The 26,033-nt window shown below is 44.1% G+C and overlaps 1 protein-coding gene across 2 annotated transcripts; it reads right to left on the reverse strand.

Moving 5' to 3' along the window:
• Positions 1-1,120: 1,120 nt before the first annotated feature.
• On the reverse strand, positions 1,121-21,270 carry RABEPK (Rab9 effector protein with kelch motifs). Of its 2 annotated transcripts, XM_061199938.1 has the most exons (8): positions 21,042-21,268; positions 19,759-19,823; positions 16,479-16,636; positions 11,567-11,719; positions 6,821-6,982; positions 4,103-4,252; positions 1,693-1,842; positions 1,121-1,413 (listed from the first exon to the last, which is right to left on the reverse strand). In XM_061199938.1, exons 2-8 carry the CDS (start codon positions 19,809-19,811, stop codon positions 1,121-1,123), a joined length of 1,119 nt encoding a protein of 372 aa, XP_061055921.1. In that variant the 5' UTR covers positions 19,812-19,823; positions 21,042-21,268. The 2 variants fall into 2 exon arrangements, with proteins under 2 accessions (XP_061055921.1, XP_061055922.1); XM_061199939.1 differs by lacking the exon at positions 11,567-11,719 and having other exon boundaries at positions 21,042-21,270.
• Between the last annotated feature and the right edge of the window lie 4,763 nt (positions 21,271-26,033).

Here is a 26,033-nt window from a genome sequence, read left to right on the forward strand (position 1 = left end):
TCGGGTTGAGGGGAGTGTTTGGCGTTTTGAGGTAAGGAAAACACTTTTTTTTATTCAGTCATTTCTGGAAATATGCCTAACCTAATCTAAGAAAAGGGGTGGGAGGTTCATCCATATCCTTAACTAGGCAAGGGCCATTTTACAGTGCCCAAGAGTGGACTTTTCCTGAGCATAATTGAAAATTCCTATTTCCCCTTACCTTTCAAAAACTTCTGGTGGCTTTTTATTACTAATGATGCTTTATACCTGCTTGGATTCCTTTGAGATTTGATAGAGCGATGGATCACTGATGATAACGTTACACACCTGGATTCAATTCATAATTTTAGAATGTGAAGGTATATTTTTGAACCTCAGCTATGTCAATCTCCATCTCAGTGGTACAGGAGTGGGATCTAGAATGGTGACCTACATTTAGCCCTACTAAAGTTTAATGTATGGTCAATAAAGGGCAGGCTATCATGCTAACATGAAATCCAGTTCAGCCCAAGGATGGGTATTCTATAGATGGGCAACCAGCTGAAAGGTTAACTTGTGGAACTAGGACCTGACAGTGTGATAGTTTTACTCTGAGGCCCGGACCTCTGCTGCGTTGCCCAAAAGCATTTGGACAGAGGGTCTTCAGGCCAACGTCCATACAAACGTTAAAAATGACCTGCAGTGCTATGTGCAGTGGGATAGGGCGTAGTGGGGACAGATAAGGGCCAGTCTTTGTCCCTGTCCCCAGTGGCTTTCAATACCCAAAGCCAACAGTCTGCACCTCTTTCTGAGGAGCAGCTAATGAATATTAAAAACACTTCAACCCGTGAATGTCCACTCCCTAATTTCTACAGCTGCTTGTTGTATCTAGCAATTAGGATTTCTGCAACATTTTTGTGATTAGTATTCTTAACAATCAGCCAATCTATTACTCAGTTACCTGGGTTGTATTGCTGGTAAAACCCTTTATATAATAGAGGTTTTTGCCCTGGGCTATCCAGTTCATCTCTTTACCTACCAAAGTAGGTAAAAGCCAGAGGGATATATAGTGCAGAAGATATTGGAGGTATGAAACAACTAAGGTTTCATTTAACTTTTCTGAAAGTAATTGACATTTAAAAGTAGTAAAAATGTAGTTTTATTAATCAACTACAGTCACAATACAATCATTATAGATTTCCCCTTCCGTATTCATCCCACCAAACACAAAACAGAGTAGTGTGTCAGTCTGACTTTCTTCACGAGAGTCACCACCTTCGGTTACTCCTTTCTCAGTGGAATCCCCTTTCTCAGCAGCACAGTTTAGAGTGGCAGAATTTGAATCTTCTTTCTCAGAAGTACATGTCACTGGCCATGGAATGATACACATGGAATGGTCCAATCGTCCAGGGGGTAGAAAAGTATCAAATTTAAGCAAGGTCCAATGCTGCTTTTCTATTTTGGAAAAAAAAAAAAAAGGGTCTGTGTTAAGAAATTTCCAGAAATGCTCTGTGATGTGCTGTGTCACCTGAGCCCTAACAGAAACAGGAAATAAAAGGGAAAAACCCCTAATGGCACTGTTACTGCTTTGATGATGTCATTCCCTAAAAGTCTGGTTGTCATTCTTTCGGATTTAGATGTGGAGGGACCAAAATGAAGGACCAAAGCATTGTGATACTTTTCAAAGAATGGTCACATTTGCTTAAAGACCCACAGCGAACAACACCTGCTCACCTATGTGATACTGGTACATTGTGCCCAGGGCTCCAGTGGGAGTCATCCCTCCAAAGATATACAGGTGCTTTCCTACAGCCACAGCTGAGTGGGCAGCACAGCCTGTGGGAGCTGCCCCAGTGGGACTTAGCTTCTGCCACTTCATGTCACCTGCCAAGAGACAGAAAGTGTTTAGGTACAACATGGCCTAGACTGTGGTTTCAAACTTCACCTGTCAGACACCTGCAGTTTGCAAACCAATCACTGAACTTCATTCACTGAGAGTTCTGAGAGATCCTATAGCAAGGTTTGGTGTGCACAAAAATCACTTGGGGGAGCTGAAATTCTGTTTGGCTAGTCCAGGGAGGGAGGGAGGGGCTCAGTCATCTATAATTTTAACAAGCATCCCAGGTGATTCTGATGTGGGTGGTCTTTGGAGCACACTGAGGAATGTGATCCAGTCTTTGGTGACCATCACCATTAAGTATTTTGGAGCCCAGAAGTAGGTGAGGTTCCAAGTGTGTGTGTGTGTGTGTGTGTGTTTTGTGTGTGCAAGCATGCCTGTATGTGCACACACGTGCATGTTTGAAATACAGTTCCTTAGAAAGCAACTTTGTGAGTACTGGCTAGACACTAAGTATCTTGCTTACTTCATTCTCTTAATAGCGGTATGCAATTGCTATTACTTCTGCCTACCTTCTTTCTTCTTAAAGATGAAGAAATAGGATTAGAGAGGGAAAGAGACTTGTCGGAGATCCCACAGCTAGCAGGTGGCAGAGCTAGAATTGTACTCAGGTCTGACTCCAAAACCTGTGTTCTCTATGCTGTAACGTGCTGCCTCAGCACCTATTCCCAACCTATTTCTGCAGGTAGTTGCAACTTTTCAGACAAGAATTTAAATGAGGCAGGATATCACTGGATTTTAGGTTTTAGAGAACTACCTGGGTTGGAAAGGAGGAAAAATAGTTAGGAAGTAGTTCCTTGCACAAGAGAAAAGGACTTTCTTTTTTAAAATAAGCATTAAGGGACTTCCCTTGTGGTCCAGTGGTAAAGAATCCACCTTCCAATGCAGGGGACGCAGGTTTGATCCCTAGTCAGGGAACTAAGATCCCACGTGCCATGATGCAACTAAGCCCATGCGCCGCAACTACTGAGCTCGCGCGCCTCAACTAGAGAGCCCCCGTGCTGCAAACTACAGAGCCCACGCTCTCTGGAGCCCGTGCATCACAACTAGAGAAGAGAAAACCCACACGCCACAACTAGAGAGAAGCCCGTGCGCTGCAACGAAAGATCCCACATGCTGCAATGAAGATCCCGTGTGCCGCAACTAAAACTCAATGCAGCCTAAAAAAATATTTTTTAATTAAAAAAAATTTTTTTAAAGAAAAAACTAAATAAAATAAGCATTAAAACTCTGTTTGACTGCTTGCAAGGAATGCTTCTGTGAAGATATTTTCCATCTGTCAGTTCAAGGCAGGGGTCCAGCAACTCAGAGTTGGAAGGTAGAATCACCCAGTCCAGCCAAATATCCTAGGCAATGCAGGAATCCAAGCCAGTGTCAGCTGGCCTCAGATGTCACCAAACCAGAGAACCTATTGTTTGGCAAGGTAGCCCAATACACTGCACAGCAGTTCTCATGCATTCTGCCCATAGTTCCAATTCCTGTCATCTGGAGCAACGCAGAACATATTCATTTGTTCATCTGTCCACTTTTTTTTTTTAATATTTAAAATTTTTTTGGCCGCACTGTGCGGCATACAGGATCTTAGTTCCCCAACCAGGGATCGAACCCATGCCCCCTGCAGTGGAAGCGCGGAGTCTTAACCACTGGACCACCAAAGAAGTCCCTATCTGTCCACTCTTAACAGATATGCACTCATCACTCGCGACCTGCCAGACACTGTGCTCAATGCTGGAAATACACTGGCGGAAAAAAAAGAGACAAGTCCCTGCCCTAAAGGAGCTCATAGTCTGCAAGAATGATCCAGAAAGAGTCCAGGCTCTCTAGGGCACATCAGCCCTTCAGACACTTAAAGACAATTCTCATGTTATCCCTAACTTTCCTTTTCTCAGTGTTTTTAACAATTCAGCGTGACAGTTCTGGTTGTCTACCTCCAGACACACTCTAGAAGTTATCCATGGGGTTAATGGGTACTGCTTGAAAGAAATCCAGTAGGGAAACACAAAGCATAATGAATTTTAATGAAAGAGCAGGGTTGTTGGAAGGATAAGAAATAATTAATGGGTAGGTACATGGCAAACAGAAATATGTGCTTTTATTGTTATTATTATTTCTTATTATTATTCAGGCCACATTTCACAGAATCTAGTGAAGATCCTGCTGGCTGGTCAAGAGCAAGGCTCTAGTCAATCAAAGCATATTTTATTTAATCTTAAGCAGACAAGCCCCCATGCCCTCCACCCTACTTACTGATATCAATGCAATGGAGATCATCATAGAAATTGTCCGCTGCCAAGCCTCCATGGATGAAGAGCTTTGTCCCTGCTGCCACCATCACATGACCATGCCGAGGGGACGGAGGTTTTCCAAGTGTCTCTGGTTGTGACCAGGTCAGGGTATCTAGAAAAATAAATTCAGTGACATTAGATGACAAAGTTATGAAGCAAGAACACGAGAAATACACCTAAGCCTCACCTCCCAGCAAGCAGAGATGCTCCAAGCAGAGAGGGACCTGGGGGGTCATTCACTGCAACTTGCCAACCCAACCCAGGCCTCCCTCCGTCCACAGCCTTTACGGCCTCTGCTGGTACACATCCAGGGCTGGAGAATTCACTGCCTAATATGCCTGCCCCTTCTACTGGGCATTAAGGAACCACTTCTTGCTTTGAATCAAAAAAAGACCTCCCTTAAGTTTCTTCAACCTAGAACTGCCCCAGAGTTAAAAAGAATGAGTCTACTTCTTCTGGGACAGGCCTTCAGAGTTTTCTCTTTTTTAAGACAATATTCTTAATTGATTTGCTGGAAGGGTGGGGAAAAAAATAGACTACTTTTAAAGTTAGCAGGGCCTCCTGAAGTGGTTGTATAGGATAATGGTTAGAGCATGGGATTTAGAGTTAAAACCAGGTTATTTCACTGAATAACTATGTGGCCTTGCACCAGTTAATTCTATAAGCTTCAGTTTCTGTAGTTGTAAAATGAGGAGAAACTACCTGATAATACCTACCTCTCAGGGTTGAAGTGTGGATTAAATGAGATAATGTATGGAAAGCACAGGCACAGAGAAAGTACTCAATACATGAGAGTTATTAATATGGGTATGATCCAAATAGTGCAGATGTATTTTACCTATTGAAAACCCTTCATATCTTCAAAATTGTATATATTGTATATTGTATATATTGTAATTGTATATATAGAATTCAGGAAAATCAATCATTTCAACATACCAGATAAGTCTTAAAGGAGTGCTACAAAAATTATCTGAGACAAAAGCCTGCCAAACAACTTATCTCTGAATTACCATTTGTGACATGCCTGAAGGTTGTTCAAGGAGCCCCCAGAGTTCCAAAGAATACAATTTGAAATAATCAGAAAAAGTTTATGCATAAATATGTTTACCACAGCGTTGTTTGTAATAGAGAAGAATTGGAAATAGCCTAAGTCCATCAACAGGTGAATGGGTGAGTTATTGCTACAGTCATGATAGAATACTATGTATTCATTAAAAACATTGAAAAAACTTTGTGATTACAGGGGAAATGCTTAAGTGAAAAATACAGGATACAAATAGTACACCTAGAATTATCTCTGCTATTTAAAAAAAAACACCGTAGTTGTACTGAAATGTTAACAATTTTGGGGTGATAGTATTTTTTATATATATACATATATATACATATATATATTTTTCTCTTACAGTTTTATATATTCAAAACCAATATTATTTAAAATTTTAAAACCGCTTTAAAAGAATCACACAGTCCATTCTTTCTGGATAAAGTCATACTGTGACGTGTCTTAATTCTTAATTTAAACTTTGTAAGTTTGAAATTTTGCTTATTGCCTTTTCTCAAAAAAGGCTGCAAAAACACACATGAAAATTATTTTTGTCACATGCTATTTGTAAAGTATTATTCATAAATGCCCACTAGTAAGAGGAAGAAATGTAAATAAATACTACTTAGACAAAAATTTGGCAAGAGGTCTCAGAATTTTAAATGTTCATACCATTTTGACCCTACGTAATTCCACTCCTTAGCATCTAGTCCATATTAAATGTTGCAACATGTGCAGAAATTAATGTATATATTCACTGTAACACTGTCAGCAAAAAGTCAGTCAATAGGAAAATGACTGAATGAATAGGGATTCCCACACAAAGATATGCTTTGCAAGGAAATTTCTGACTTAGGAAAGATCCATGATGTGTGATTAAATGAAGGAATAATAATGATAACACAATGATTATTCATTAGGTGCTTCCTATGTGTTAGGCACTGTGCTATGCACTGTATCACATTATCTCATTTAATCTTTCCAACTCTTTGTGGTAGGCACTACTACTATCTCTATTTTACACATCAGCAAACTAAGGCCTAGAGAGATTAAGAAATTAGTCTAAAGTAATACAGAAACTAGATGTCAGATCTGGTCCTGAGTCCCTGTCCTATGGCTTCAAAGTTTATACTTTCGACTAGTACTAAGATCTGCCCTTAGACCTGCAAAAGTAAGAGGCAGACCAACATTTATAATTTAATAATTCTATGTGTGTGTTTTAAAGTTTTTATATAATTTCAAAATCCATAGAAAATTCATAGATGTTCATAAACACATGTGCATATGATTTATAATTGCACAGGAAAATCTGGAGGTAGACATTAGGAATGGCTAACAGTGTTTACCTCTGTCTGGGGAGTGGGAAGGAAAGGTGTAAGGGGTAACATTTTACTTTTTTGCTTTATAAACTATACTGTTTAAATTTTTTAAATTGATCAATTATTCCTTTTTAAATGCAAATTTTGCTATGGGTAGAAGATATCAGCTAAGAGATATACTGAAGAAGTCTAGAAGTGAGACACACAGCCAGGTTGTCATTTTCTAACCTCTGCTTCCTTCATCGGGTAAGCTGCAGGCCGGGGTAACCCTGACCAGGTAAGTGGCAGCCCCAGGGTTCCCCCGAGTCCATACTTGCATCAAACACATGCAGCTTCACATCCTGCACGGGCTGGGCGCCTCTCTCTCCGCCCCCAAAGACATACAGCTGGTTTCCGATGGTTGCCGATGACGTGTGGAATGTTCTTGGGGATGGTGGTGGGCTGGTCACCTTTGGCGTGGTCCAAGTCCTCGTTTCTGGTCCACAGAGAAGGTAGGTATCTAAAACACCCAGGCTGAGGGGCCTCTGACATCAACTCTGGGGCTGGGCAAGGTCATTTTGCAAACCCCAATCCTTAAGGCGGACAGTGTAGGTCTAGGCGGGGATCTCATGCCACCAAATTCAAGGAGGGGTAGGGGGCAATACTTAGAGTTTGTCCAGATAGACCCAAATTCCCAAGATTGAAAAGCCACAAGTACAATTAAGAATGAGGCCAGTTTGTTTTTGGAGGCCTTCAAACATCCTCTCTGAACCCTACTCCCCTTTGATGACTGACTACCCTGCCCTGTGCCCATTCAGAGGAGCCCAACAGCTGCTAAAATTCATTCCCACTAGATGCAAGAAAACTAAATGTGCCAAGTTTCTCAGGATATGTGGCCATTAAAAGAAAGTAGACAATATTATTACAGCTTCAGTAGTAGCAGTAATTGCCCCTACTACACAGTAAGTGCTAAGTAAATACTAGTTTCCCCATTTTACAGATAAGGAATTGAAGCAGAGACAGATTAAGTCACTCATTTAAGGTTACATGGCTAGTAAATGGCTGAGTTGGGATTCAACTTCTGTTTCAACACCACCAAGATCTATGTATTTTCCACTCTTCTGACTTGAGAATAAAATTTCACCACGTGGGTAGGTGTGCAGAAGCTTATTTCTTTTCAGAATGAAGCATGAATTTTATAGAAACACAAGCAGTAACTGAGCACCTCCCTTGTACAGAATCATTGCCCTGAGCACTCTGCCATCCCCACTATCCTCAGTCAACCCTGGGAGGCGGGTGGAAAGTACCTCCACTTTGCAGATGAGGGAACCGAAGCTCAGAAAGTCTAAATCCTTTCTCCCAGGTCACAGTGTTGGTGAGTAGTAGAGCAGGGCTCTGAACACAGATCTGTCAAAACTCCCATACTTATTCCACTACAACACACTAGGAATTCTTCCTCCCTCCCTTCCTCCCTTCCTCCCTCCCTTCCTCCCTCCCTCCCTCCCGTGCCGCGTGGCTTGTGGGATGTTAGTTCCTCAACCAGGGATTGAACCTGACCCCACGGCAGTGAAAGTGCCAGGGAATTCCCAGGAATTATTTCTTGACTGGGAAATTCTGTGCCTTTTGTAAAGGTCTTCATTCAGTATACAAAGTGGCGCACGAAGCATGTGTAATATGTGTGGGACTCAAAACATGAGCCTGGAGACCAAACAAGTCTCAGCCTATATCCAAAACATAATGGGGACTTCCCTGGTGGTCCAGTGGTTAAGATTCCACGCTTCCACTGCAGGGGGCATGGGTTCGATCCTTGATTGGGGTGCTAAGACCCGCAAGCTGCATGGCCAAAAAAAAAAAAAAACAAAAACCCCAAAACAAAGCATAACGTAATTGTCTCTATAGCTACAGATCTTGGATAGCTTTTGGATTTTAGGGGGAGTTAGAAGGGGCACAACCTCCAGGGTCAGAAGATCCTGGGATGGTGTGGCTGCCAAGCCAAACGTTAGCACAAATAATACGAAAGGAGTCCTAAGCCAGCTGAGGGACTCGCCTTAGTAACAAACGCAACTAATGATTCACTTACATCTTTCATATTTCCTGGGCATGGTGTCAAACTATACTTTCTAGGAGAGAAAAAGGATCTGGTAGAAAATCAATTCCTTTGACAAAAGCTTTCCAAATTCTCACTGTATTTTATTTAAATAGATGCCATCATTGAAAATCAAAGGGACTGATCTCCATCAAATCTAGAACTGATTTCCATCTGTCGAACCATAGCTACATCAACCACAACAACAATTATTGAGCATTAAGTATGTGCCAGATTTGAGTTAAATTCTTGCCAAACTTAACAAGGTAGGAACTGTTACTATCCCCAAATGACAAAGACCAGCTGTCGTAAAAATAAATCTGTTATCGATAGAGGGAACTGGGCAAGAGTTGACTGTTATGGGGAAAATGTCCAGATTACTAGTAATTAACAAAATGCATATTTAAACAATTAGATACAAGGTTTTTTTTGCCTATCAAATTAGCAGTGCTTAAAAATTATAAATTCAATACTGGTCAGGAGTCAAACAAGAACTATTAAACACAGTTGGAGAGAGGATAAGTTGAAAAAAATCTTTCTGGATAGGGAATTCCCTGGTGGTCTAGTGGTTAGGATTCTGGGCTTTCACTGCCGTGGCTTGCGTTCAATCCCTGGTTGGGAAACTGAGATCCCGCGAGCCACGGAGTGCAGCCAAAAAGAAAAAATGTTAAAAAAAAAACTTTCTGGAGAGCAATTTGATAGCATGTACTAAAAGACTTAAAGTCCAGTGTTTTATCTAGTTCTTTTATTTCTCGGCATGAGTTCTAAGACAATAATTTTTTTTTTTTTTTTAAATGGAAGAACTTTTTTTTTCTTTTTATTTATTTATTTTTGGCTGTTTGGGGTCTTCGTTGCTGCGTGTGGGCTTTCTCTACTTGCAGCAAGCGGGGTCTACTCTTCGTTGCGGTGCGCAGGCTTCTCGTTGAGGTGGCTTCTCTTGTTGCGGAGCACGGGCTCTAGGTGTGCGGGCTTCAGTAGTTGTGGTGAGCGGCCCCAGTAGTTGTGGCTCGCAGGCTCTAGAGCACAGGCTCAGTAGTTGTGGCGCACGGGCTTAGTTGCTCCACAGCATGTGGGATCTTCCCGGACCAGGGGTCGAACCCGTGTACCTTGCATTGGCAGGCGGATTCTTAACCACTGCGCCACCAGGGAAGACCCTAAGGCAATAATCTGAAATACAGTCAATGATTTCTGAACAAAGATGTTCACTGCTTTGTTATTTATAATGATAAAAATCTGAAGACAACCTATATGTTAAAAAAAAAAAACCAGGGGAATTATGGTATTGTCATAAAAATTGAGGGACTTCCCTGGTGGTCCAGTGGTAAAGAATCCACCTTACAAAGCAGCGGACGCAGGTTCGATCCCTGGTCAGGGAACTAAGATCCCACATGCCACGGGGCAACTAAGCCCTCGTGCCTCAACTAGAGAGTCCACGTGCCGCAAACTACAGAGCCCATGCGCCCTGGAGCCCGCGCGCCACAACTAGAGAGAGAAAACCCACACGCCACAACTAGAGAGAAGCCCATGCGCCACAAGGAAAGATCCCATGTGCTGCAACTAAGATGCAGCCAAAAATAAATTAAATAAATAAATCTTAAAAAAGTGTGATGCAGCCATTAAAAATGATTTCAACAAAGCCTGATTAATAGGGAATCATTTCTGTGCTAATTATGAAATTAAAAAGGAAAAGATACAAGAGTGTAGTGGTGAAATAGGATGATCTCAGGTTTATAAAAATGCAGAGAAAAAACAGAAAGGAAGTACACAGAACTGTTATTAATAGCCTTAGGTCACAGGATTGTGGATGGCTTTTGTCCACTTATTTACACTTTTCAAATATTTTACAATGAATATAAATTATATTTATAAAGAGAAAAACAACAACAAAAAATGTTTTTAACTGACAAAAAGTCAGGTCCACCTCCCATGGGTGGTTCAGCAACATCCTCGCAGTAGTGATGTCCCCAAACTGCTTCCTCTGTGATAAAACTGCCAGTGAGACTAGTCAGGAGCTTTGCACTTTTTGACTAAAAGAAACATACTAGGAGCGGGCTTCCCTGGTGGCGCAGTGGTTAAGAATCCGCCTGCCAATGCAGGGGACACGGGTTCGAGCCCTGGTCCGGGAAGATCCCACATGCCGCAGAGCAAATAAGCCCGTGCGCCACAACTACTGACCCTGCGCTCTAGAGCCCCCGAGCCACTACTACGGAAGCCTGCATGCCTAGAGCCCGTGCTCTGCAACAAGAAGCCACCACAATGAGAAGCCTGTGCACTGCAACAAAGAGTAGCCCCCGCTCACCGCAACTAGAGAAAGCTGGCACACAGAAACGAACACCCAACTCAGCCAAAACTAAATAAATTAAATAAATTTAAAAAATATATATATATATATAGAAATATCTCATAAACAATCACAACAAATAAACTTTAAAAAAAAAAAGAAACATACTAGGAGGATCTAGATCAGGGTTTCTTAACTTTGGCACTACTGACATTTTAGACCATATAATTCTTCACTGTGAGGGGCCTTCCTGTGCATTACAGGATGTATGGCAGCGTCTCTGGCCTCTACCCACTTGATTCCCTGCCCCGAGGTGTGACATGGCCAACTGTCCCCTGGGGGGCACCATCGCCCCCATTTGAGACTTCCGATATAGGCGACTTCGGTTCTAGCCTGCCCCAGTCCCTGGCTCCCTGGTGACTTTAGGAAAGTCACTTCCCCTTGTGGGACCTGGGTTGCCCGCTTGGCATAGCTTTTCTCTGAAGTCTCTTCCAGCTTTGGCTTTTAAGAAATGGATAGTTTGTACACGTTACAAGGAAAACAAAATGTAATTCTATTATTTTCAGATTCTGCCAGAAGTTAAAATTTCTGTTTTCTATGAGGTCAGCAAAGTTAAATGGATTAGTCAGTACAATCCACGTGGGCTTTGGTACAGGAATTGGAATTGGATTTATTTATTCATTTTGGTAAATAAATAACCTTTGGCTACTTACCAGGATTCAGAACTTGTAGGCAATTTCGATTTCCTGACTGGTCGGCACCTCCAAACACCCAGATGCTGTGAGGTGTGCAGGAGGGAACAAAGCTGGCATGCTCGTACCGGGGCAAGAGGCCCTCCGAGGTGGCTAAATCCCACTGGTGTGTTCCTAGAAAACATTTCACCCAGTTCCTAGATTGGGGCTGCCAATGGCTTATACTGGTTAACAAACTTGGGGGAGGGTACTGAGGAGAAAAGGGTCAAAAACATAAGTGAACAACCATCAGATCACTTAAAGGGAATGTGGTCAACCTCCAAAAATTTGTATATCAGACACTTGCGGGGGGGGCGTCTGACTCGTCCATAAACCCTCTTCTACGGGAACTGTCCCCACTCTCCCAACCCCAGCGATAGATTCCAGGAGACTTGGTTGTACTACACCTTGACTTTCTAGCCTTAGCTGATAGGGTCAAAGGTAGTCACTGGACCCAAAATGGGCCAATCAGATCCTCTCTCCCAAGAATCTGGAATTCAAATAGATTTCTGGGTTTGGGTGGCCATCTTCTACCATGTGTGGAGAAGGAGAGAAAGCCAAAGTATGGGGAAGAGAAGAATGAAACATCTACATAAAGAAGCAGATCTCTCCACAGAGAGTGAGGGAAGAAGTAGATGGTTTTTGACAGCTTTCTAATTCTTGCTTCCACTCTCTCCTGAGGCTAGGCCAAATCTCCTGCCTTTGGATTCTCTTTCTTTTTTTTTTGCTGGTTTAAGAGAGTTTCTATTACCTGCAAGTAAATGACTTCTGGCTAAAACAATTTCACAGACTATTAATACCTAACTTATTAGTTATTTTAATTAGTAAACCACTTACATATGACCTTTACAGGCATTATCTTGTTAGATCATTACAAGTGCCAAGTGAAGCAAGTTACTATCCCTATTTTATGGGACACTGAAGCCCAGATGGTTTAGGTGGTTTAGCCAGAGTCACAAAGCTAGTAATAGGTCACGACAGAATTGTAACTGTACTAGACAGCAAGCTTCTTGAGAGCTGAAAGAGATTTAATTTACCTTTGATTTCCTAGTACAGGGTGTAGAAATTCAAATGCCTACAGAGGATTGGAGGAAATTGGAGAATGAGAGCCCCACTGATAAGTGGCAGCTCAGTTGCAAAAAACTGTCACCATGTAGACATACAGGCGTACTGATGTCAGATCTTCCAAGATTATCAAGAGAGGTCAAACCACTTCAAGTTTTACATGCAGACTCTCCTGCACATTTGGTTAGTAAACAATTGAGATCAAAACAATACACAGGGGCATCTCTGGTGGCGCAGTGGTTAAGAATCCGCCTGCCAATGCAGGGGACACGGGTTCGAGCCCTGGTCCGGGAAGATCCCACATGCTGCAGAGCAACTAAGCCTGCGCACCTAGAGCCCGTGCTCCACAACAAGAGAAGCCACCTCAATAAGAAGCCCACGCACTGCAACGAAGAGTAGCCCCTGCTCACCACAACTAGAGAAAGCCCACGTGCAGCAACAAAGACCCAACGCACCCAAAAATAAATAAAATAAAATAAATAAATTTATTAAAAAAAAAACAACAGTAGACAGCAACGTTACACACGGACCTAACAAAACATGTAACAGGGCTTCCCTGGTGGCGCAGTGGTTGAGAATCTGCCTGCCAATGCAGGGGACACGGGTTCGAGCCCTGGTCTGGGAAGATCCCACATGCCGCAGAACAACTAAGCCCGTGTGCCACAATTACTGAGCCTGCACGTCTGGAGCCTGTGCTCCGCAACAAGAGAGGCCACGATAGTGAGAGGCCCGCGCACCGCGATGAAGAGTGGCCCCCACTTGCCGCAACTAGAGGAAGCCCTCGCACAGAAATGAAGACCCAACACAGCCCAATAAATAAATAAATAAATAAATAAATAAATAAATAAATAAATAATTAAAGGTGCTAATAATTTTTTTAAAAAAAGCTTAAAAAAAAAAACCGAAAAAACATGTACCAAAACACCAATTTTCTTCTGCCATTGTGTGGTACATAGTAGTTGCTCATTCATTCATCCAAATACTTATAAAGCACCTACTCTGTGCCAGGCACTGTGGTAATGGCTGGGGATACAATGAGAAGCAATATAACCATGTCATTATAACCATGTTCCCTGTTTCCAAGGAGCTTATACTCTGGTGGGGAAGACAGACAACAATCACATGTGAAAAGGGCTGTGAAGGGGGATAAAGATGGGAAAGTACAGGATACTATGGAAACACAGAGAGTGGTTGTGTCATTGTGATTTACATTAAGAAATACATATTTGGTCTTCATCTGTTCCAGGCACAGAGCTCTGAAAATCCTTGTGATGACCTAAGTGATAAGACTGATAAAGGTGTCTTTTATTATTGATAACAAACCCCCTGTCAACCACACCTGAGTTTATGTTAATGAGGTGACTTTTGGAAAGCCCCTAAGGATGGGAGCTGGTTGCCAGGGGAACTAACCATGACATTACAGGGTTAGAACTTTTCAGCCCCAGACAGTGCCCCCGACCCCCAACTCCGGGGAGAGGAGAGGGCCGGAGGGTTGACAATCACCAATGGTCATAACTTAATCAATTATCCCACCATAAAAAAGGAGGGGTTGCAAGAGCTTCCAGGTTGGTGAACTCATGGAGGTATTGCAAAGGTGGGGCACCTGGACAGGGCACGAAGTGCCTCTTCCCACATACTTTGCCCTATGCATCTCTTCTATCTGGCTATTTTCCTGAACTCTGTGAGCCTCTCTAGCAAATAAATGGAACCTGAGGCAGGTGACATGGGAACCTCCCATTTATAGTTGGTCAGTCAGAAGCACAGGTGGACTTGTGATTGGCATCTGAAGGGGAGCAGGGAGAGTCTCGTGGACTGAGCCCTTCACCTGTGCAATCGGATGCTAATTCCAGGTAGAACTGAACTGAGTTGTAGAACGTCCAGCTGGTGTTGCAGAATTATTTGGTGTGGGGGGAAATCCCCACACATCTGTCAGTCAGAAGGGAAGTACAGAAGACTAGTGTTGAGAGGAGGCATGGGAATAGAGAAGGAAAACAGAAGAGTCTCTCCTTTACACTGGCAGTGCCTAAACTAGTCCTAAACTAGTGGCAGATGTGTCAGGGCAACGTTCCTGATGAAACTGTCATTTAACTGGGATCTGACAGATGAATAGTAGCCAGATGATAAGGAAAAGGAAGAGCCTTCCAAGCAGAGGGAACAATACAGTAAGTCCCCTACATACGAACCTTTGAGTTACAAACTTTCATGTCCAAATCACATAAGTTTGTTCACATGTCTGGCGTTATCTGTAAAAGTTGGGTACCTAGGCTAACTTTGTTGGACTTAAGAACAAATTGGATTGGCTTCCCTGGTGGCGGAGTGGTTAGGAATCCGCCTGCCAATTCAGGGGACATGGGTTCGAGCCCTGGTCCGGGAGGATCCCACATGCCGTGGAGCAACTGAACCCATGCGCCACAACTACTGAGCCAGTGCTTGAGAGTCCACGAGCCACAACTGCTGAAGCCCGTGCACCTAGAGCCCACGCTCCACAACAAGAGACGCCACCGCAGTGAGAAGCCTGTGCACCGCAATGAAGAGCAGCCCCCGCTCGCCGCAACTAGAGAAAGCTCACGTGCAGCCCACGCACAGCAATGAAAAAACCCAACTCAGCCAAAAATAAAAAATTAAGGAGAAAAAAGAACAAATTGGACTTACGAATGTGCTCTTGGAAAAGAACTCATTCTTATGTAGGGGATTTACTGTATATGCAAAGGGTTGCAGACCAAAAGAGTTCAAGGAACTGAAGGATATTCAGTGGAGCAAGTGTGGGTTTGGGGGAGCTAAGAAATGAAGTTGGGGATAGCCTGAAATTGGGGAGTGACATGATCAGATTTATATTTTAGAAAATACTCAGCTAAGTATGGAAAATGCAGTGTACAGGAGGTAAACTTGGAAGCAGGCAGACCAGTGAGGAGGCTGTTGTAACAGTCTAGCTGAAAGATAATGATGCTTGGACTACAGTAGTAGCAGTGCAAATGGACAGACATGGATGAAAATAAGAGATATTGGGCTTCCCTGGTAGTGCAGTGGTTGCGAATCCGCCTGCCAACGCAGGGGACATGGGTTCGAGCCCTAGTCCGGGAAGATCCCACATGCCACGGAGCAGCTAAGCCCGTGTGCCACAACTACTGAGCCTGCGCTCGAGAGCCCACGAGCCACAACTATTGAGCCCATGTGCCACAACTACTGAAGCCCACGCGCCTAGAGCCCGTGCTCTGCAGCAAGAGAAGCCACCACAGTGAGAAGCCCGCACACCACAACGAAGAGTAGCCCCCGCTCGCCGCAACTAGAGAAAAGCCCACATGCGGCAGCGAAGACCCAACACAGCCAAAAATAAATAATAAATAAAATAAATTTAAAAAGAAAATTAAAAAAAAAAAGAGATATTTAGGATTTGGTGATTAATTGGCTATGTGGATAGAAGAGGTGGAGGCATCAATGCCTCCCAGAGAAATGGTTGATGAATGAATGGCTGGTTATCCAGGGCTCCATATGGACACTTTCCCCCAAATCAAGGTGGTCTTGGTTGGGTGGATATATTCCTGGAGTCTGTTGAGACTTTAGGGACCTCTCAGTGATGTTCATTTTCTCAGAGGAAAACCCTGCTGTCTGGTCTGAACTGATAGTCTTAGGAATGGTCATGGCCGGCAGCACAAAGCCCTGCTCTCTGGCCATATAGGGCATGTGCTCCGCAGCTGCTGGTCTTTTTTTTTCTGGCCACGCCGAGTGGCATGCAGGATCCCAGTTCCTCGACCAGGGATCAAACTGCAGTGGAAGTGCAGAGTCCCAACCACTGGACCGCCAGGGAATTCCCCGCAGCTGTTGGTCTTACCCAGATCTATGGTGTGCACATCTGAGAAGCTCCTGTTTGGATCTGCTCCCCCAACAATGAAGACCTTCCCTCTCTCGGCATCACCAACAGGGGGCAAATATGAGCAGCTATGGCCAACCCGAGCACAGGGGCTGTCTCCAACCGGGGTCAAGGTGTACCTGCCAAAGGGAGGGTATATTCAGGAGGCCTGAGCAGAGAATAAATGCAGCGGTATGTTCTTTGCATTCCGCATGGAACAGTCTCACCAGAATGAAGGGTCTTATACATACACAGTCATTTTAAATCATATCCAGCAAAGCAGCATTTTCCTAATTAATGAACAGTACCTTCCCTTTGCACATAACCTTTGACTTTTCAATTGTGTCACTGCTTTCATCTCACATTAACTTAGTGGGGATGCCCTGGGCTAGTAATTGTCCCCATTTGGTAGAGGGGGAAACTGATACCCAGAAATGTACAATGGTGTGTCCTGGCACAGGACGGTCGTTATGAACACGATTTGCAAATTCAGACAGACCTAGTTCAAGTCCCAGTTCAAGTGCTTTCTTGATGTGTGCCCTTTTGGAAGTCACTTTACCTTTCTGAACCTTAGTTTTCCTCATTTGTAAAATGAAGACAGCAATAGTTCTCAGCTGTGAAGAATGACATGCAATCTTGTAACACGGCAGGAAGGACTCAGTTAATGATGGCTAGAGCTTTATGTGTAATCACATGAGAACAGTCCCAAAGCTCTTGTCACTAGTCAGTGATGCTTCCCTCTGCCATGTAATATTCTCCATCATTCACTGATTCTTTTTTTTTTTTTCTTTAATTTAATTTGTTTATTTTTGGCTGCACTGGGTCTTCGTTGCTGTGCGCGGGCTTTCTCTGGTTGCAGTGAGCGGTGGCTACTCTTCGTTGCGGTGCGCGGGCTTCTCATTGCGGTGGCTTCTCTTGTTGCAGAGCACGGGCTCTAGGAGTCCGGGCTTCAGGAGTTGTGGCTCGCGGGCTCTGGAGCGCAGGCTCAATAGTTGTGGCGCACGGGCCTACTTGCTCCACGGCATGTAGGATCTTCCTGGACGAGGGCTCGAACCCATGTCTCCTGCATTGGCAGGCGGATTCTTAACCACTGCGCCACCAGGGAAGCCCCATTCACTGATTCTTAAGAGCTTTTCCAGATTACTCATAAAGCTCGACCTGATGGAAGCCAAAACTAGGACTTTGAAAAATCAAATACAGGGGCTTCCCTGGTGGCGCAGGGGTTGAGAATCTGCCTGCTAATGCAGGGGACATGGGTTCGAGCCCTGGTCTGGGAGGATCCCACATGCCGCGGAGCAACTGGGCCCGTGAGCCACAACTACTGAGCCTGCGCGTCTGGAGCCTGTGCTCCGCAACAAGAGAGACCACGATAGTGAGAGGCCCGCGCACTGCGATGAAGAGTGGCCCCCGCTTGCCGCAAGTAGAGAAAGCCCTCGCACAGAAACGAAGACCCAACATAGCCAAAAACAAATAAATAAATACATAAGTAAAAATTTAAAAAAATCAAATACAGGATCCATTCATTCTGCTCTGTAAAGTTATTCTGAATGCTGACTGAGAAAGCACACTTCTTCAAGCTTTCTGGTTGGAAAAGAAAACTCTGTAGCTGTTTTTCAGGCCCAGTCTTATCTGACCTCTCTGACATTTGGTACTCTTGGCTCTTCCCTCCTTCTCATACCTTTCTCCTGACCTGGCTTCCCCACACCCATTCCTTTTGGTTCTCTATCCACCTGTCTGGCTGCAGTTTCTGTTTCCTTCTCTGACTCCTTTCTCTCCAGCTTTCTCCCAATCCTCATGGGTTCTCTTCTTCTCAGTCTAGGTTTGCTTGCCTGATCAATTTTACATGTACTGATGGCTTCAATTACCACCCATCTACTGTACATGTTCATCAGTGACTTTCAAATCTCTATTTCTTTTCCAGATCTCTCTTCTGATGTCCAGATTCACACATTCCACATTACCACCTGCATGACTACTAACCACATACCATGCATGCTGCTAACTTCGCTACAACCCTGGATTCACTTAACTTGCACAAAACCCCTCTGGGGACAGTACTACTATCATCATCTGAGGTTTACAACTGAGGACCTGAGGCTTAGAAAGGTTAAATTACTTATTCAAGAGCACACAGCCATCCAGCTACATGGTGAATAAGACAAAAGAAGTCCCTGCCTTTACAGCCCTGACAGACTAGTTGGGAAGAAAAGCATTAGACAGATAATTTCCAAATATCCATTTCATTTCGGTTGTGTTATAAAGGAGTACAGGATATATACAGGATATATAGTATGAGAACATATCACAGGGGGACCCTACCCTGTAAGGAGAGGTAGGTGGGGACAGGGGTGGTCAAAGAAGACTTCCTGAAGGAGCCCCATTTCAACTGAAATCTGAAGTATGAGTAGAAGTTAGCTGGGCAAAGAGAGGGACAAAAGATGGGGGGAAAGAATGATCCAGGTAGAGGGACCAGCACATACAGTTCCTGAGTGGGACAGTGCAAGCCACGTTAAAGGAAGAGAAAGATAACAAAGGCTGAGTAAGGGGACTTGAGGTTGGAAAGACAGGCAGGGACAGATCACGCAGGGCCCAGTGGGCCATTTTAAGGACTCTGGTTTTTATCCTAAGACCAATGGAGAGGCACAAAAGGGTTTTAAACCAGGGAATGCCATGATCAGATTTATGATGCGTAGAGAGCAAGAGTGGACGCAGGGAAGCCAGATCAGGGGCTCTCCTCCAAGTTCCTGCAGAAGCATTGCCTCCTCTCTACAGCCCTCTGTGAGCCCTGCTTCAGCACCGGTCACTGTTCCCCCACTACACTGAGACTATTCACCTTTGTACCTGCATCACTTACACAGCGGCTGGCCCTGTCAGGCCAGTGTTAGTTGCTGAACGAAGGGTTGGTTGAACAAGCGCTCAAGAAATAGTGAAGCCAGTTTAATCCAAATCCAATTCCCTGAAAATCTTAAAAATGAGTCAGAGCTTGGGGGAAGACACAGTGTTGGAGCTGAGGATGCCAGATGGTCAGTGCCTTACTCTTCCTGGCAAATGGATTTTAATAAAATCAACATCTGCTCTGTGATAATTATTGCCCCACTACCTTTCCTCTGAAGACCTTCTCAGACAGTTTGAGTCTAATTACCAGAAACCACAGACAGTTTCAACTCTACCCTTTTTCATAGATGATCAAATATGTTAGTAAACTACTTATAAATGAAAAAAAAACTCATGTGTTTCTCTGTTTGAATCCTTCCTTACAGACCATGTTGCTTTCCTGGGCTTGTCTCCAGGCTCCAAGACCGGCAGCTGCTTCATGGTGTCCTATGCCTAAGAAAGAAAGGTACTTTTTAGACATTTACAATTATCTTCTACCTAAAAAACACAGCAAATCAGGTTACTTGCCTCTTTAAAAATTTTCCTGTTGATGTACCAATTTCTAGGGCCTGATTAATTTGAATAAGCATTACCAACCTTTTGATATAAACTTATATTTGGGAGGCAACTATGACACAACTTTCGTAATCCAATTACAGAGTTTTTTTGTTTTTTGCCTAAAGTTTTCTGTGTCCATGGTTTTCATGGGGAAGGGGTATATATCAAAATAATTTTCAGAGGTCATAAGGTAGTTATGTTTATCAAAAGAAAACATTTAAAAAGGCCAAGAAATACTGAACTCTAGGATAAATCCTGGCCTCAGCATGACATTCAAAGCCTCTGGTCTCAACCTTCTTTTCAGGAACTCACCTCTACAATTTCTTGCTATATTGAACTGTTCTTACTATATTTGTTCCCCTAAAATGCCAGGCCCTTTCATAACTTGCATCCTGTGCTGTTTCCCTTCCCTGAAATGTCCCTTCCCTTCTGGTCAACTAGAAAACTCCTAGTCAACCTCCAAAGCCCAGTTCAAATGTCCCCTCCTTAGTGAAACCTTCCCTGATTTGTCGCTTTCCACTTACATCCTCAAGTTACTTTATTCTCTACCTGAAGGTATCTATTAAGCTGTCGTCATTGCAGGGATCACCCTGAATGTAATCATCTATTTAAAACTCTCTAGATTCTAGACTAAATTCCACTAGAATAAATTCCAAGCGAGCTGGGCCTCTCGGATTCATTCAGAGAACCAACCAAGGGGCCCGGCATAGAGTAGAAATGAGGGATGAGTGAATGAAGAAAGAAAATGGATGAGATTTCTGGGAGGTGAATGGATAAATCCAATCTTCAGCCTAAGCCACTAACTGCTGTCCCCAAAGCCTAAAGCTCAGTGGAGTAAACTTCACCTGGACCGGGACTTCCAGCAGCCGCCCCTGCCAGGTCCATCCCCGAGTCCCATCCCCGCTTGGCAGCGCTAGGGGATAGGAGACAGGGTCAGGAGAGAACAGGCTGGTTCCTTTCCGTCAGTGTGGCTGGGCCGGAGCCAGAGGAGGTCTCCCGAGCGCTTTCCACCCGGCCCAGCTCCACTCCCTTAAAGGATGCGGCCCCCCAACCCCCTGCCCGGGAACGCTTCAAACCGGGGTCCCGGAGCCCCCCACCTCCGGACCGCATTACCTGCAGCGGCTTAGGCCAGTCCTGGGCCGTGACTCCGTCCCAATTGGGGCGGTTCTTGGACCTTCGCCCCTCCTCCAGACCCCGGAAGAGCGCAGCGGCCAACCGCTCTCCACTGCCAGGGCCGGGTCACCAGGGCGCGCCCTTGGAAGGGAGCCGGGAGGGGTCCTAGCGGCCTGGGTTCGACCCAGCTGTGTATTTCTCCAGAGCTGAACTGGCCGGGTCGTCCTGGGGCCTTACCTCCCCGGCTGAGTAAGTAAGCCAGAGCTACTTGGAGACGACTTACAAGCGAAATGCCAGGGGTTGGGCATCCAGTTAGGTGACCCAAATCCCTTGGGCTATTTTAAAGGAGCTAGGATATTTTCAGTTCCAGCGGTTGTTAGAATGGTTTCTGAAAGGGAGAGTTGAGGGTGCTTTCCTAGGTGTGAAATTTCCCTGCGCAGTCTTATTTTTTTTTAATTAATTTATTTTTGGCTGTGTCGGGTCTTAGTTGTGGCACGGAGGATCTTACTTGTGGCCCGCGTGTTTCTCTCTAGTTGTGGCCTGCGGGTTTTTTCTCTCTAGTTGGGGTGCGCAGGCTCCAGGGTGCATGGGCTCTGTAGTTTGTGGCACGCGGGCTCAGTAGTTGTGGCGCACAGGCTTAGCTGCATGTGGGCTCTTAGTTCCCTGACCAGGGATCAAACCTGCGTCCCCTGCATTGTATGGCGGATTCTTTACCACTGGACCACCAGGGAAGTCCCCCTGTGCAGTCTTTAGGCCAGTTCAAGCTTTGGCGCCCTGAAGAGCTGACTTATTCCATAATTAGCGTTTGTAACTATAGCAGGCACTATGCTGAACCAGCCAAACCTGGCCCCTGGCCTCCTGGAGTTTACAAACTAGAGAGAGATTAAACAGAAAAACAAATAACTAGGTACGCTCGTAAAAAGTGCAAGGAATAAAAAGTTCATCAAGGAAAGTATCTATTTTTGCGGAAGATAACTTTTCTCTGGGCCCCAGTGTCACCGGTCTGTAAAATGGAGCTAATAAGACTTATGTCACAAGGTTATGGTGGGGAATACATGAGCTAATGTATATAAACTGCTTAGTGCCCAGTGACTGGCGCAGAGCTGGTTGTATGTAAAATGTAATGCTATTCCTAGGTGTAAATGAACTCTAGACACCAGTCCTGAGTGAGATGTATTCATCTGCATTACTGTGGTCTCCTTCATAACCATAGGTTTCCTGTGGCTTTCCTGAAAATGGAGAGCTGGCTCACCTATGGCTATGTTTCAGAGAACCCCACAATCAGGAGGGCTGAGTTGTTGTATCCTAGGAATTGGAGGAAACAGCTAAGGAAGGAAACCACAGGAGCGCCTGCTGCACAGAGCTATGGTAGCAGAGTGGGAAGCAGACAGACATACTTGGGTTCACATCCAGGCTCCCGCACTAACCATCTAACCTTGACATTTGGCAAGTTGACCCTCTCTGAACTCTAGGTTCTTCATCTCTAGAATGGGAATAGTAATTACCCACCTCAAAGAAGGAGCAGTTGAGAGGATTTGATAGTACAGCTGAAAGGTGAACTTGGTAAATCTTTTCGCTACTTGAAACCGTAACAAAAATTTATTGACAAGATGGAATTTGCAGTCTGTAGCTCTTTTTATTGCTCACATATCCTATTCCAAAGACCTGGAGTCTTTGTGAGTTCCCACGTTAATGGAAAACTCTCCACTGACTGTTTGCCAAAGAGGAGTTTCCTGCTCTCTTTCAGGAAAGAAAACTAAGGCCAGGTTGGCTCTGCCATACGTCCATGTGCATCTAGACGGAGATTTCTGCTCACAGATGCAGAATGCTGTCTCACCCCCTGTGTCTTTAGGCTAAATCCATTTCAAGGTGCCATGCTGGAGTTGCACATAAACAAGAAAAACTGGAAGAGGTTTGTGGGCAAAATAGCAACTAATTTTCATTGTGGGATCTATGCTTTTAGACTAGAAATCACTTTTCAGGAAGTGCTGGAAAGAACTTTGGAGATCTATTTTTAAACTGGAAATTGAGGCCCAGAGAAGTTAAAATGACTAACCCACATAAATGGGAGAACAGGAACCCAGATCTCCTGTTTCGTGCAAGGAAGACTAAGAACATATTCCAGTCAGCAAGCTCTGTACACTGTCTCTGTAACACACCACCCAATGTGTCTATCATCTCTTCTAAGAACTCACCCAACTGGGAATGTCAAGAGTGAGGTTCACTGAATGAGGTGGGTCTGCAGGAGGGACCTTCTTACTGCCAGACAGTTTGGTAATGTGAGGACTGCCCCCTATTTTCACTGGAAGGGGATTGTCTTCATTACCTACCTGTTCACTGACTTATCAGCAAGGGAAGCAATGATGCTGGTGACACCTTCCTTTCAAGCACTTTATTGTTTGTAAAGAACGTTCATATCCATCTCCCTATTTGTCTCCCTTCCCAATTCTGAGACGATATTTGAATAGGATTAATTCCCAGTTACTGAGGTTCAAAGATGAAAAGTGAATTGTCAGTTTTTCAGAGGACTGTAAAAAAAAAAAAAAAAATCAAACAACAATAGCATCTTTCCCTCATTTGGGGTTTTTTTTTCCTCCAAAAAACTCTGAGCATATTATCCCTATACTTTTTTTTCCCCCTAAAGTCTTAAATGTTACCTCTTCAAAAAGGCCTTTTCTGCTCACCCAATATTCAGAGCTAACACACTGCACTCACTGTACACGACATTGTTTTAAACCCTTTCCATATATTAACTCTATTTAACCTCAGTACAAGCCTAGAAGGTAAGTATTCTTATCATCTCCATATGAGGCAAGCACTGTTATTATCGCCACATTGGAACTGAGAAAACTGGAGCACAGAAAGGGTACATAACTTTGCCAAAGTCACACAGGGAGTAGTAGAGCCTGGGCTTGAACTCTAGCCATTTGGTGCTAGAGTCTGCACACTTTACCTCCACTATGTTGCCAACCTAAAGTAGGCCTCTTCTACTCCATTTTTCTTACAGCACTCCTTCTTTCCCTTTTTTTCCCTTTTTTTGCCATTAATCATACTTTGTAATTAATTCTTTCCTCATTTACATGTTTGTTATCAGATTGTAAGTGCCATAGGGCAGGGATCGTATCTGTCTCATTCACATCATAGGTATTCGTTGAATAAATGAAGAAATCTATGCTTGTGGGCACCATTCTGCAACAGACTGTTAAAAATTAATTTTACTTTGAAACAATTTCATACTTACAGAACAGTTGTAATACAAAGAACATCACCCAGAGACCTCAATAAAGTTTCGCCACATGTCGTCAAAATACACTTTAGGGCCAGAGGATCCAGTCCAGGGTCACTTGAACAACAAATATTCACTGAGCACCTGCTACTATTGGACTATATAACCGTCTCCTAACCGGTCTTTCAGCTGCAATCATTGCCTCCTACAGTCTTACACAGCAGCCAGAGCGACCCTTTTAAAATGAGTTAGATCATGTTACTTCTCTGCTCAAGACTCAGCAATAATTCCCCATTACATCGAAAGTAAAAATCAGTGTTCTTTTCTCTCATCTCCTCTCCTACTCCCCTCACCTTGATCCAACCACACTAATCTTCTTGCCATTTCCCAAAGATTCCAGACATGCTTTTATCCTAGGGCCTCTGCATCAGCTCCTCTCTAGAATTTGTCTCAAGTAACTGCATGGCTAACTCCCCCACCTCCTTGTTGATTCCTAAACATGCATCACTACATCTCCCTTGCTCTGTTTTTTTTCCCCCTAGCACTTACCGCTTTTTTTAAAAATTTTTATTTTATTTATTTATTTATTTTTGGCTGCATTGGGTCGTCTCTGCTGTGCGCAGGCTTTCTCTAGCTGTGGCGAGTGGGGGCTACTCTTCGTTGCAGTGCACGGACTTCTCATTGCAGTGGCTTCTCTTGTTGCGGAGCACAGGCTCTAGGCATGCGGGCTTCAGTAGTTGTGGCACGTGGGCTCAGTAGTTGTGGCTCACAGGCTCAGTAGTTATGGTGCACGGACTTAGTTGCTCCACAGCATGTGGAATCTTCCCGGACCAGGGCTCGAACCCGTGTCCCCTGCATTGGCAGGCGGATTCTTAACCACTGTGCCACCAGGGAAGCCCACCACTTTCTAATATACTCTACAGTTATTTACTATATTATTGTTTAATGGTTTATGTTCTGTCTCCTTTACTGCAATATAGCTACAGGTTGAGGATAGGGATCTTCTTCTATTTTGTTTGCAGAATACCCTAAGCACCTACAACTGTACCTGGCATATAGTTAAGTGTTCAATTAATAGCTGTTGAGTGAAGGAATGTTGAAAGTGTGCTAAGTACCAGGTCCTGTTCTTGGTACAACAAAAAAACTCTCTGCCCTCATGGGACACGCACTGAAGTAGACTTAAGCCACCCAGACCTATTCCAGTCTTGGCTCCCCTGCCTATACCCTGTGAGATCTGGGCAAGTTACTCAACCTCTCTGAGCCTTCCTTTGCTATCAATCGTTATGAGGATTAGACAGAAAAACAGCATTTGTATAGTGCCTGGCCTAAGAAGAGCTTTAATATTTGTTTCCTTTCTTTCCAGGCTGGAAAGTTGGTAGCCTGACATCTCTGCCAAGGGTTTAGGCAAGGTTTCTATTAAGGCCTTGGAAAGGTGCAAACAGGTTACTATACGGCCAGGCCTACCCAACTTTTTTTTTTTTGGCCCTACCGTGCAGCATGCGGGATCTTAGTTCCCTGACCAGGGAGGAACCCGTGCCCCCTGCAGTGGAAGCGCATAGTCTTAACCACTGGACCGCCAGGGAAGTCCCCAGGCTTACCCAATTTTTAAGTGAAGATATTCTGGTGAGAGAATGCTTACAAGAGTCGGAGTGAGAAACCAGGGAATGGCTAGTGTCACCTACTTTGCCATTTTGCATCGGAAAAGCCTCGCTGGGTCGCCAGAGGTGAAAGTCTAGAGGAAGGGAAGGGGAGGAAAAGAAGAGTAG

The sequence above is a fragment of the Eubalaena glacialis genome, chromosome 9 (assembly GCF_028564815.1).
Source record: "Eubalaena glacialis isolate mEubGla1 chromosome 9, mEubGla1.1.hap2.+ XY, whole genome shotgun sequence".
Classification (NCBI taxonomy): domain Eukaryota; kingdom Metazoa; phylum Chordata; class Mammalia; order Artiodactyla; family Balaenidae; genus Eubalaena; species Eubalaena glacialis.